At 54.6% G+C, this 13,419-nt stretch overlaps 1 protein-coding gene across 1 annotated transcript; it reads left to right on the forward strand.

Moving 5' to 3' along the window:
* The first annotated feature begins 7,338 nt into the window (after positions 1-7,338).
* LOC143654611 (bone morphogenetic protein 2-A-like) lies at positions 7,339-11,721 on the forward strand. Its single transcript, XM_077126487.1, has 6 exons — positions 7,339-7,600; positions 7,927-8,069; positions 9,132-9,245; positions 9,296-9,412; positions 10,489-10,696; positions 11,291-11,721. Exons 1-6 carry the CDS (start codon positions 7,339-7,341, stop codon positions 11,719-11,721), a joined length of 1,275 nt encoding a protein of 424 aa, XP_076982602.1.
* Positions 11,722-13,419: the final 1,698 nt, after the last annotated feature.

Here is a 13,419-nt window from a genome sequence, read left to right on the forward strand (position 1 = left end):
GAGGGGGTGGGGTGGGGTGGGGGAGGCATCTGCGCCCCACAGGGAGGGTGTTCCTTTCACCGGCTTTTCAGGGACTGTTCAGCCTCTTTGCCAGGGAGAGCTGTGGCCCCCTGCTGCTTCCTCTGCGGGCTCTGCTCTGCAATGAATGGGGGCTCATCCCCCCCTGGGCCAGGGTTGGGTCCTGGCCCTTTGTGCGCTGGACACTCTGGAGGTCTTAAGGGTGCCTGAGATTCGCCTTCTTGGCTTCCAAATGTGGTTACTCAGAGAAGTTAAGCAACCTTCTTACAAGTGAAATAGCAACTTGGTAAATAAACTGGAGTCCCCCAGTTAGAGAGAGGTGGAAACTCACAGGGCCAAGGGAACCGGCGAGGTGGAGGTCGGGGGGTGGATAATGGATGAGAAAGGGCACACAGATTTCCGAGACAGAGAGTGCCAACCATCAGGGAAAGGGGAAGGAGGCTGCAGTCTGTCCAGGGCTACGAAGACCCAGAAGCCCTGTCGAGGACTGCCTGCAGGGGAATTGCCTCAAATCTGGAGATTCCGGATGCGGTCTTGCCCCCCAGGGACAGACCTGACATTTACCCTCTGGGGAAAGTGAACCAAGCCCTGGGCTTGGGGCATCAGGCACCGTAGAGGGTGCGGGTAAGGCGGGGCTGGCAGTGTGGGAACAATGTCAGAGTCTGTGTGGGGAAACTAAGGCCCCAGACACCTACTCAAAGCAGGGCCGGAGCCCCAGTAACCAAACTTAAGCCCCTACCAGGAAGCTGGTGGAATTTTCTCTGGAGAAGCCAAGTACCCCAGAGAAAAGACACCCACTGCTAATGCTGTTCCTGGCAGCGGTGCCCCTCCCCCTCTGTCCCCCCCTCCACCCCCAGGGCCAGCATGCCCTGTCCTTGCCTCAGAGCTTCCAGCCAACTTCCGGAGCCCCCTTGTGCTGGGATGAGAGCAGAACGGGTCTCACATATCGTCACCCAGCCCCCGAGCCCCCCAGCTAGAGGTCCAGGGAGAGAGTCTGTTCCCGATGGGTGGTGCAGAAGGCAAATCCTGGGTTTTGCTTGGACACACACATATCCCTTCATTCCTCAAAGATTTGTTGAGTCCCTGTTCTGGGTCCAGCCGCGGGATGAAGGGTGGGCACTGGGGAAAGAGGCAGCACTGCAAAGAGGCATGGGCTTGGCCCTTGGGTGGGAGAGTCACACACAGAGAAGGTGCCAGGAAGCTGAGGGGAGGGTGGGCTGTGAGCCTCTGGTGGGGAGGGAAAGCCACAGTGTGATAGGAGGTAGCTCTGTGGGGACAGGCAGGGGAGAGCTCTGGTGCAGAAGCCCTAAGGCAGGGGACAGCATGGAGACAGCAAGGGGCGAATGGGGGCCACGGGAGGGCAGAGGTGAGATGAACGTGTGGAAAGATGCTACAGACCGTCTGGGTGGACCACACGGATGCTGTTCAGGGTCACAGCAAAGACACGTTTTTCTCCTGAGAGTAAAAAGGAGCCCAATGGGATCAGCTTTGCATTTTGAAAGCTCCCAAGGGCTGAAGGGCCAAGACTGTGTCTACCCTGCCTGTGAGCAGACAGGGTCAGAGACTCCTGCAGGAGTCCAGAGGAGGCCCAGCACCAGGTAACGCTGAGCTCGAGCTTGTGCTGGTGACAACAGCAAACCCTTAGGCAGTCTTGGCAGGTGGCGGGTGCTGCCAGGAGCACTTTCACATATGACCGTATTTACTAACTGGCCAGCCCTAGGAGACAGATATGACTATTTCCCCTGCTCGACAGGGAGGTAGGGGCAACCTGGCACGGAGGGAGGGCCTGAGTGTGTCTGGAATCCCATGAAAGCCCCTGCTTATTTTTATTTTTTACATTTTTCTATTAGGGTAAAATAGATAACATAAAGTTCACCATTTCAACCACTTTTAAATTTACAATGCAGTGGGATTAATTACATTTACAAAGTTGTGCAGCCATCACCACTATCTAATTCCAAAGTTCCCCATCACCAAACAGAAACTCTACCCATTAAGCAGTAACTCCCCATTTCCCCACCCCCGCCCCTTGGATTTGTATCCAAAATATGTCAAATCACCCGCAAAATAAGAAAAAGACTAATGAAGAGCCTAACAGCTCTGGGTAACCTCTAACCCACTGTCTGTCTCTCTGAGTTTGCCAGTTCTGGACACTTCCCACTGTGGACTCAGACACTGTCTGTCTCTCCCTTGGTGTGGCAGACACAGTTTGGTTTGCATCCCTGTTCTCAGTTCCTTTCTATGGAATTCTAGGTCTCACTTTTTGAGGCACCTGGGGCCAGTCACGTCTCCTCTCTGGTTCCCTGCCATCCGTGACACCGTAGAACCAAAGACCTGCTGTCGTGGGTTCAGTTAGATTGCTTTCTTCCTGGAAAAGGCGCTCGGGCTTCCTTTCCACGTTGGGCTGCCCCCTCTGGGTCTGAAGCTCCAAATCCAGGCCGCTCGGCGGCGACTGAAGGGGATTATGCTAATTACCAATCACCCCCTGATCAGCCGAGACTAAAGGGTGGGGAAGGGAATTTCTCACAGAGAAACTGAGCCTCGGGGTGTGAGAGGTGCGGCCTCATGTCATCCCTCAGCTGGAGAGGTGGTCCCACCCTCGGGACACTGGCCGGGCAGACAGGGCTGAAGTGCCAGAGGGCTGTAGGGTGGGGGGCTGTAGGGTGGGAGGCTGCAGGGTGGGGGTGCTGCAGGGTGGGGGGCTGCCGGGTGGGGGGCTGCAGGGTGGGGGTGCTGCAGGGTGGGGGGCTGCAGGGTGGGGGGCTGCCGGGTGGGGGTGCTGCAGGGTGGGAGGGGGCAGGGTGGGGGTGCTGCAGGGTGGGGGGCTGCAGGGTGGGGGTGCTGCAGGGCGGGGGCAGCTGCAGGGCTGGGGGGGGGGGGTTGAGCCAAGAACAAAAAGGAAGACCAGAGAGAGCAGGTGACCCTCCCCATGCCAATGTTATCATAAAAGTGATTTAAAAAGTGCCGTTGGTGCAGGAAAAGACAATGTTATCCATGAGCCAGGTTGGATTCCGGTAGCAGCCCATGGAAATTGGTGTGTGATCCTTGGGACCAGAAAGAAAAGATGAATAATTTAATAAATGGTGCTGGAAACCTGGACATGCATTTCATATAAGTGCTGCCAAAGCGAGCACTGGACGTGCATTTAAAAATTGTAGGCAATTGTCGATTATCACGTCAAAGTAAATTTCAAAGTAAAGAGCTAAATATAAAGATAAAACTTGTCAAAACATCAGCAGAAGCTATTTGCATAAACTTAGGAAAGCCCTTCCAAAGCCACCCGCAAAAGAAGATACAAAATGCAGGCAATGAGTAAAAGGAAAGATTGAAATATTTAATTCCACCAACATTTAAGAGCTCCTAAAAAAAAACAACCATAGACACTATAAACAGAGACAAAGGACAAACCGGAGGCTGGGAGAACATATCTGCAACTCTTTTAACCCAGGATTCAGACTCCAAATATAAAGCAAAAGAAGTGGCAATGCAGTGGAAGATAGAAAGAGAAGAGACTGGCAATGCTGTAGAAGAGCAGGTGAAAAGACTACCAACAGGCAGTTCACAGAGAGGAAAACCCCATGGCCAGTAGCCTGAAAAGATGTGTAAACCCAGCAGCCATGACAGATGTGCGCGTGCTACCTGTTTCATGGAAAAAAACAACAAAAGACCGACAACAACCACGTGTGAGAAAAGGGTGCTCCAGCCTTCTGTTGAGGGAAGGGTAAACTAAGGTGGCTTTTAGCCTGGCAAGTTCACTGTCTACTTAATTTTTTTTTTTTTTAATGAACATATCCTTTGGCCCAGCCATTCTGGGTGTAGGTTTTTGTTTTTGTTTTTTTTTAACTTTTTTATTGTATAGTATAATATGTATTCAAACCAAGGAAATAAAAAAGCCATAGTTTTCAAAGCACTCTTCAACAAGTAGTTAAGGACAGATCCCAGAGTTTGCCAGGGGCTACCATGCCATCATCTCAAATTTTTCCTTCTAGCTGCTCCAGAACATAGGAGGGTAGAAGGCTAGAAGGCTTAAATATTTTTTTTATCAGCACAATCGACTTTTTTCCTTTCTTTTTTGTGAAAAATAACATATATACAAAAAAGCAATGCATTTCAAAGCTCAGCACCACAGTTAGCGGTAGAAGAGATTTCAGAGTTTGACATAGGTTCCAATTCCACAATTTTAGGTTTTTACTTCTAGCTGCTCTAAGATACTGGAGACTGAAAGAGATATCAATTTAATGATTCAGCATTCATATTCATTTGTCAAATCCTACCTTCTCTGTATGACTTCACCATCACCTTTGACCTTTCTATCCCACTCTTTAGGGGTATTTGGACTATGGCCATTCTAACTTTTTCATGTTGGAAGGGGCTGTCAATACTATGGGGTAGGGAGATGGAACTAGCTGATGCTCTGGAGAGGCTGGGCCCTCTAGGTTTCAGGCCGCGTTGTAGGTTTTTATTCTCAGCCATCACGTGCACAGGTACACCAAGAAGCACACACAGGTATTTATTTTTAAATTGCAGTTTGCAAGGGCAGGGACGATAAGCAATGCTAAATTAGATGTGCTAGATCTACATTTACTGACAGGGAAACATCTCAAAGATCTATGGCTAAGTGACAAAAGCTTGTTGTGAAATGGTGCATGCAATAGGATAATGGTTTCATTAAGAAAAAAAGAAAACCTTCTAAAGAAACATCTGGCCTGGAGTCCCCAAATGTGAATGGCATGAAAGACCCAGAAAGGCTGAAAAACCATGAAAGGAGACTAAAAAGATACAACGGCGTGATGGTGAGCAAGACCCCAAATTGGAGGGGAGACTTGACGTCCGATTTTGAGCAAACGGATATTAGATGTTAGCGCCCTGTTGCTGTTAAATTTCCTGAGTTGGACAATGGCACTGTGGTTCTGTAGGAGAATGTCCTCGTCTTAGGAAACATGTGTCAGATTATTTAGGGATAAAAGGCTCTGATCATGTCTGCAGAACCTCAAATGATTCTGAGGGGACAAAAACATGCATATGCGTGTGTGTGAGTGTGCAGAATTGGGCAAAATGTTACCAGTTGGTGCATTTGGGTGAGGGGCATATGGGAGTTTTGTATACTGGTCTTTCTTTCCCCCTCTACCATTCAGATCGAAATTATTTCAAAAGCAAACATTTTTATGCTCCTTTCATCTAGGGTATGGACAGATGAGTAAAACATACGGATATAAAATTAGCAAATAATAGGGGAGGCAAAGGTTAAAATAAATTGGGTAGATGGAAACACTAGTGGCCAGTGAGGGGGAGGGGTAAGGAGTATGGGATGCATGAGTTTTTTCTTTTTCTTCCTTATTTCTTTTTCAGGAGTGATGCAAATGTTCGATAAAAAAATGATCATGGTGAAGAATACACAACTATGTGATGATATTATGAGCCACTGATGTATACCATGTATGGAATGCTTGTGTGTGAAGACTTTATCAATTAAAATCTTTTAAAAAATAAAATTAAAAATTAAAATTAACAAAAAGAAAACCTTTAAGAAAATTCTCACCCGCGGTCACATAATCCTCTTCCTTGTGTGTGCGTGTGTGTGCTGGCGGGTCCGGAGGCCCCTCACCTGATGGACACCAGGCCAGACTGGAATCAGAACCCAGGCACACAGCGAACATCTGCTTACCTGTCAAGTTGGAGACACATATACACAGACACGCCACATATATTTGCTGTATGGTGAGGTCACATTTCATTCTCTTCCCATGTGACTATCCCGTCACTGCAGCACCATTTGTTGCATTTTATTTTGGAGATGCACAGGCCAGGAATTGAACCTGAATCTCCCACAGGGCCGACGAGAATTCTACCACCCAACTCCCCTCGCATTCCATGATGACACTCCTTTTGCTTTCCTTAGAAAACAAAAATCGGAATCATTTCCAGCCTTTTCTCTCCTGCAGGGGCTTGGACAACTGATTGGGGGTGTGGGGTGGTGAGAGAACAGGGTCCGGGGGGCAGAAGAAACTTCCAGCAGCTTGGGGCTGATGTCCTGTCTTAATGGCCTGGCGTTGTCCGAGGACCCCGCCGGCCGGGTGCCTGCCTCCAGGGTGACTTCATCCAGGAAAAGCTTCCAGGAGAGCTCCTATCGCTGCCACTGTTGATCAGACACTGTGACACTGAAGGATGACGACGGAACCTTTGGCCTTTCTCTCGGTGCAGCCCCTCTTCCTTCCACCCCCCACCCCATCCCACTTCCCTGGGCTCAGAGGAAGCTGCGCCAACACCTCTGCTGCACGCGGGGGTGGGGGTGGGGTGTCTGGAAACCGCCCCTGCCTGCAGACCACTTTCTCCTAGGCACAGTGGTGACCGGATGGGAGCAAGCTCTGAACGAGCTCCCACTAGCGGTGTGCGGGAGACCCTTCCAGCAGCTCAGTGTGCTTTCCAGTACCCTGAGCTGGCCAGTTCCTAAGGCCTCTTGTGATGGGACCCTTATGAGTTTTGGGGAACAAGTGACAATTGTCTTCACATCAGGAGTCAAAATGGGGCCGTGTAAACCAGGTTCTGCTGCCTAAATCCTCCATGGACAGCCCGCCCCAGGGCAGAGCTGGCCTTTGCTGCCTAGAGGTGGACTGGCTGGGCAGCTGCATCCCGTGTGCCTGGGGCAGGCTGGGGGCACCCACATCTGCATTTTGCTTATTGCTCATCGTAGTCCTGAGAGTGAAGTGTCCACCCCCAGTTTGCAGATGGAGCAACTGAGGCTTGGCAGAGTGCAGAGTGGTGCCCCCTGGGAACCCAGCCTGGAATTTGAGGCTCCTGGACATCTCGTTGGACCCTGCGACCTGCAGACCTGCTTTCTGCCACAGGGGATTTTGCTAGCAGGGTCTGGAAGGACCTTGAGAGAACCTAAACCCTGAAGATACTGTAAGGCCCCTTTGTTACAAAGAACTTCAGAATAAGAACCACAGGGAGGCTGGGGAGGTCCCGCGAAATCTGAACCTGCCTTGTGAACACTTTTTGGACTTTTTTTTTTCTTGAGGTCTCCAACACGAAGCTTTGCACTAGTTAATACGAGGTGCCTGTGCTTTGCTGGCCCCCCACTCGCAGCCTCAGGCGGCCCTTGGAGTGCCCCCGTGGGAGTTTTAGGAGCGTGCCCACTCTGTCCCTGCAGGGGGTGGAACCCCTCCTTCCTTGCCCACGGCCCACCATTGTCATGCAGCCTCCCGGGAGGATGCAGAGCCCAGGGTGCCCACCCACCGGGCGTGCCCACCCGGGCGTGCCCTGAGGACCCAGACATAAGGCCGGCGGAGCTGCTGCTCGCTGCTGGGAGCGACACTCACCATGGGCCACCGGGCTGGCCTCGCCCTGCTGCTCTGGGGCCTGGGGGCGCTTGCGATGGAGGATGCGGCCTGGAAGAAGGAGAAGCTGGTGTGGGAGATGGGGCATCTGTTCAAGCTGGAGGAGCTGAGCCACGTGCAGGGCCCTTCCCAGCCCCCACCCGGCTTCATGCTGGACCTTTTCCAGAAAGTGGCTAATGCCAACGGGGTGACCAAGGACCCAAAGGCTCTCAGGGGCAACATGGTGCGGTGCTTCCAGGAGAAGGGTGAGTGGGGCCGCCCCGGGCCGACTGGGAGGGCAGAGGGGCTGGAGGGCCTCCGCTCCCCACCTCAAAGCCTTCGGTGCTGGCTGCTGGGGGAGGGAGGCTGGGGGAGGCCAGGAGTGAGGCTAGGCTCTCCTAATTTGCTGGGCAAGAAATACCACCTCGGGCGCATCTCTCCTCCTCTGACCTAGCCCCCCCACCGCCCCCCAGCCCCTGGGCCTGACCCTTCCCTTGCCCCGGCCCCCCTTCCATGGGCAAGAGCCAGGGGTCCCGTCCCCAGAGCATGCCCGACGGCCCGTCTCCCTCCCCCAACCCCTGGTGTTTTGCAGTGCACATCAACCAGTCCCACTTTTTCTTCAACCTCTCCTCGGTGGGCAAGCACGAGAAGGTTCTGAGAGCCGAGCTGCACGTGTTCAAACTCCGGCACCTGCCGCAGACCCCCAGCCAGGAGCAGGCTCACCGTTTCCATCGGGTGAGCAGGTCCTGTTCAGGGGGCCGGCCGGGAGGCCACGCTGAGCAGGGCGAGGGACAGCCGGCCTCGGCTGGTCCGAATGCCTGTGCCCTGGGGACACCTGCGAACACCGCAGGCAGGGGAATTTCTCTGGCTTCAGGAGCCTCCTTGGGAAGGAAGGAGACGGGTGGGGTTGGCCGGGGAGCCGTGGGGCACCTCATGTCCGCGACCTCAGTCAGGGCATAGAGGCGGCCCTGGGTGGCCACAGACCGTTTCTGGGGTGAATTTCAGTGGGTATCCCCAGATATCCCCTTTCCTTTCCCATCCTTGTCCCCTGCTCCACCTTACTGAATGTCACCTGTATGTGCGAGTCATCCGCTTTCTAAGAAAACCTCATCTGGGCAGGGAGCTAGCAAGGGGCAGCATGCAGGGACGCTCTGGAAAGGGCCTGAGACAGAAAGACCGCTTCCGCTGGGGACTTCAGGGCAGGCTCGTGCAGGAAGCAGCCTTTAACCTGTCATTCCGTAATTGTCTCCTGGCACCCATTGCAGGGCAGGAGGTGTCCCTGTCTGAGTTGAGCCTCAAAACATTCAGGGACCAGAGAGGGGAGGATTCCAGGAGGGCGAACAGCAGGAAAGGGGGATGGTGGTGGAAAGTGCTTGACTCGCGGTGGTTTAGGAGCAAGATAGGAGGCCTGGAGTGGCCTCTGGGAGACCTGGCACAGGGCTATTGGAGGAAGTTTGCAAATCATTAAAAATATAAAGAAGAACAAATAAAGACGGCCGAAATTATAGACTCGTGGGCAACTGGAATTCATTCCAGGAGGGGTTCCTTCCTGCCTTTTTTCCTTCTGTTTTTTTTTTTTTCTCTCAGTACACCGTACTATATATTCTATTTTTTTTTCCAGCTGGGGTCTTAAGTGTGTCACTTTCCTATGTTAAGAATCCTTTCGGCCACAAAATGTTGTATCATGCCGATGGGCCAGCATTTTCTCATTTCTCTGTGTCCCGTGTTCTCCTATTATCAACACTACTGACGGACATTCCCAAGCGTGGAGTTCTCTCTCCTCTCATTTTGGATCAGTTGCTTGGAAGGGTTCGGAAGGCTGCCTGGAGGAGGCAGATCCCTGGCTGGCGTGGCCGCGTGCCCCCCAGCACCTCCATCCTCAGGGCCTGTGCAGAGGTGCCCGCCCTGTCGGTGGGGTGGGGGGTGGGGCTCAGCTCATGGCTGGGTTGCTGTCTCCCCAGGTGGAAATCCACGAGGTCCTGGGCAGCACCCCAGAGTCAGAGCGGGGCAGACTCCTGGGGGCCCGGGAGCTGCCACTGCACTCCCACGGCTGGCTGGTGTTTGACGTCACCCACACGGTAAGGGCAGAGGGCCGCGGGGGCCTGGCTGCAGGGACCGGGGCTGTGGGGGGGCCGTGACGTCACGCAGACCCTCCGGTGGGCCCTCCCGCCGCCCCGGTGAGCTCATCCGGCTCCAGCCATCCAGGCAGTTGAGTCCCCTCGGCACTACCCAGGGGGGTGAGCATGCCTCGGGCAGGATCTGAACCCTGGGCTCTGCCACACCCTCTTTCCACTCTTCCAGGGTCTCCCAACGCGGGAGGAGCGGGGTTAGCATGGAATAGTATTGCTTTTAAAAATGCCTTAATTTGAGGGTGCATGGGTGGTTCAGTGGTAGAATGCTCGCCTTCCATGCGGGAGACCCGGGTTCGATTCCTGTGCCGTGCACCTACCCCCTCCCCAAAAAAAGTCTTAATTTGGAATAATTTTAAACTTACACAAAAGCATAAATGGGAACGCGCCCTTTACCCTGACCATCAACTTTCTGTTTTGTCTGGCTTTGTTATTTGCTGTGTGTGCCCCCTCTTGCTCTCTGACGCTCTTTTTCTTACTCTCTCTCCCCTTCTTTCTCTTGCTGTTTTAAGGGGAGTGGGATTTAGAAACTGAGCCCTCTGTGTGCTCACTGCTACTGATGCCATCTATAATACGGGTTTGTGTTACGTTTTTACTCTTGGACACAGGATATTTGCTAGGGATGGTTCTAAAAACGTGGCCATTTAAAAATCACTTTTGGGTACCGATGCAAGGTGATTTAGAGAAACGTGATGTTGATAAAAGAACTTGGGTGTGTCAAGTGCTGTGAATAACCAAAACCGGGCTGCGAGCCCCTAGGGGACACTTTGCTGTCTCCCAGCATGACGCTGGGGAGCCCAGCATTTTTCCAGTGGGAAAGTTGCTTTGGGAAAGGAGAACGCTCTCATCCCTACCATGTCATGTCCACTTGGCGCCCTCGGCAAGCCCAATGCTGGGCAGATGGGAAACCGAGGCACAGAAAGGCCACACGCTGCTAAGACCCAGGGTTTGGACCCAGGGTTTGGACCCAGGTGGCCCCGCTCGGGGGCCCTCCCGTTGAGCAGCCGGTGGGCTTTTGCCCCCAGGTGGCCACGTGGATCCAGAAGGAGGCCTCGGACCGGAGCTTCCTGGTCCTGACCACAAGGCACATGGGCAGGCTGCTCGAGCACAGCCACAGCGGGATCGACCGCGCGTGGGAGCCGGAGGAGAACAGGAACTCCTTGCTGGTCGTCTACACCAACAACCCGGCCCAGGACCCCCCTCGGAAGGACCTCCCAATGGACCTGCCCTCTGGTAAGGCAGACACCGTGCCTGGCCCACGTGGGGAGGGGTCCCCAGGCCGGGCCCACGGGACCTGCGGCCTCAGCGCACTGGGTGTCACCAGCCCCTGGCAGGGAGGTGGTGGGCTGGGAGGGGCCCCCCGCTGTCAGACCCCGGCCCACGGGCAGCTGTGCCCGTTTCCCCAGGCCCCCGCACAGCCCTTCTTTGATTAGACCAATACTGAAAGCCACCCCAGACAGGGTGGTGTCTGCGTTTTATAAGTGAGGAAACCGAGGCACAATTGGAGACAGTACCTTGCACTGGTTTGAATGCGGATCCTAAATCCTGGCTGCCTGGGTTCAAGTCCCAGCTCTGCCGTTTACTCCCTGATGCCATTGATTGTCTTAGCTCAAGCCCTTCAAATGCTCACTTCCCTTTCTGTCGGGGAGGGGCCGACACCGGCAGCTCTCTAGGTAGAGGACGGTGGAGTGAGCTGGGAATGAGCAGTAGATTCTGCTCCCTCTCCTTCTGCCTTGAGGACAAGGGGGTGTGAGGGCTGGGTGGGGGGAACTTGGCTTAGTCAGCTAAGCCCCGCATGCTGACTCCCCTCTGAATTCCACCCCCCAGCTCAGTGGCTGCCCCCCGAGTGGGACTGCCTGCCCCCGGAGAAGCCGCCTGCCAACACCACCGCCGGCCACGGCAGGCGGCGGCGGAGCGTGGGGCCCCAGGACAAGGGGCCGGGGGCCTGCCAGAAGCGCCTGCTTTACGTGGATTTCCAGGATATTGGTTGGGACAGCTGGGTCATCTCGCCCCGCGGCTACCAAGTCAACTACTGCAAGGGCAGGTGCCTGTACCCGCTGGGGCACCACGCCAATGCCTCCAACCACGCCTCCTTCATGTCCTTCCTCTCCTACTTTCACGTCCACGCCGACGTCTCCAGTCCCTCCTGCGTCCCCAACAAGCTCAACTCCATCAGCCTCCTCTACTTCGACGAGCAGAGGACGGTGGTGCTGCGGCAGTACGCGGACATGACGGTGGACACCTGCGGCTGCCACTGAGGCAGGCCCCGCCCCCTCCACCCCTCCCCCACCGGGCATGCGCGTCACTGATTGAAGGGTGGGGGGAGGGGAGCCCAAGCCCCCGGGCGCTTGGGCAAGGCAGAGCCAGTCACCGAGCCTCAGCTTAATCCATCTGCAGAGTGACGTCGACTTGGTGGACCCCAAAGGTCGGGGGGCACAGGCAAAGGGCCTGTCACCGCCGTCGTCCCCCTCCCCCAAGGAGGCGAGCCACGGAGCCCAGCGGGGAGCAGGCCCCCCGGCACCCTTCGGATGCCTCACCAGTGGATCAGAAGTGTCTTTTTAGTTGTTATTCTCTCTCGAACCCAGGTCTGGGTTTGCAAAGCAGGAGAAAGAGTCGTCTGTCTGTCCTGCCTCTCTCTCTCTCTGGGCCCCGGGGCCAGTAGGCCTGGCCGGATGGGCAGGAGACTATGATGGGGGAGGTCGGCCTGCCTTCCAGAGGCAGCCAGCAGCCTCAGAGGGTGAAGTTTAGGGATTGAGGGCAGCCAAGACCTTGCCACACCGTGCCTGTCCTGGTCTGAAGGCGGGGGGGGGGGGGGGGGGGGTGTGTGTCTTTGGGGGAGCCCTCCTGCCTCCCCCGAGATCCTAGGTCTAGCCCCAACCCTAAGCCTTGCCTTCCCGTTGGGGCGTCTCCCACCCTCACCCCGCATCAGCTCCCCAGGGGAGGGTGCAGTGTTCCCGTTTTCTTCCTCCGCGGTGGATGCTGGCAGCGCCAAATCAACTCGAGAGAGAAGAGACCCCTGCTGGCGAGTCCTTCAGTCCATCAACGAGAAAGCGGGGGTGACCTAGCTGTCCACCTAGGGGGAACTAACCGGTAACAGGATGATCCTTCCCTGATCCACCCATCCCAGTTATGGAGGAGGCCTGAAGATAATCCTTGTAGCACGATGCTCACTGCATGTCGTTGAATGAAAAGTAAAAACCGTCACACAAGTCTGCACGAGGGGATGCGATTTTGTCTCAACAATTTGCATGGAGGAAACACCAGAAGGAAATACGTTATGGTTAATGACGGTTTTTCTCTGGTCAGCAAGGTCATGTGTGGTGGTTGTTTTCTTCTTACTTAGCTTTATTTTCTAACTTTTCTACATTGGAGATATATTAATTTTATGCAAGGGGGGAAGAAAAAGTTATTTTAAAAAGAAAGCAGAGGGTGCGCGGGTGGTTCAGTGGGAGAATGCTCGTCTTGCATGCAGGAGACCCGGGTTCGATTCCCGGACCGTGTACCCCCCCTCAAAAAAAAAAAAAACAAAGAAAGATGTGATCTCTGATTTGGGCAGCGTGGGACCCTGCTGGGAAAAATGTTTGTCCTGGGTAGGGGGACAAGCCAGGGGGCTAGTCGGGGGCTTGTCCAGGCCACCCCTGCCAGGGCTGTGGAGTGGGACAGGGGTCCCCTGCCTTATGGCAACAAGATTTTACATCCCCTCCGAGGCCGCTCCCATCTTGGGGCTCCTGTGCCAGCAAAATTCAATTCAAGAACCATTTCTCCAGACTGTGGAGACCCAGAGATGAAGACGGCTGGGTCCCAGCCCCTGTGTTTGAATCTCGCTCTGCCCCTGGCAGCTAGCTGTGTGACTTTAGAAAAATGCCTTCACCTGTCTGAGCTGCAGGCTCCTTATCTGTAAAGAGTGGGGGTTGGGCTGAGGCACTTTGAGGGAAGGGTTTTGCTGCACCTTTTTC

Source organism: Tamandua tetradactyla, chromosome 13, assembly GCF_023851605.1.
Source record: "Tamandua tetradactyla isolate mTamTet1 chromosome 13, mTamTet1.pri, whole genome shotgun sequence".
NCBI lineage: Eukaryota > Metazoa > Chordata > Mammalia > Pilosa > Myrmecophagidae > Tamandua > Tamandua tetradactyla.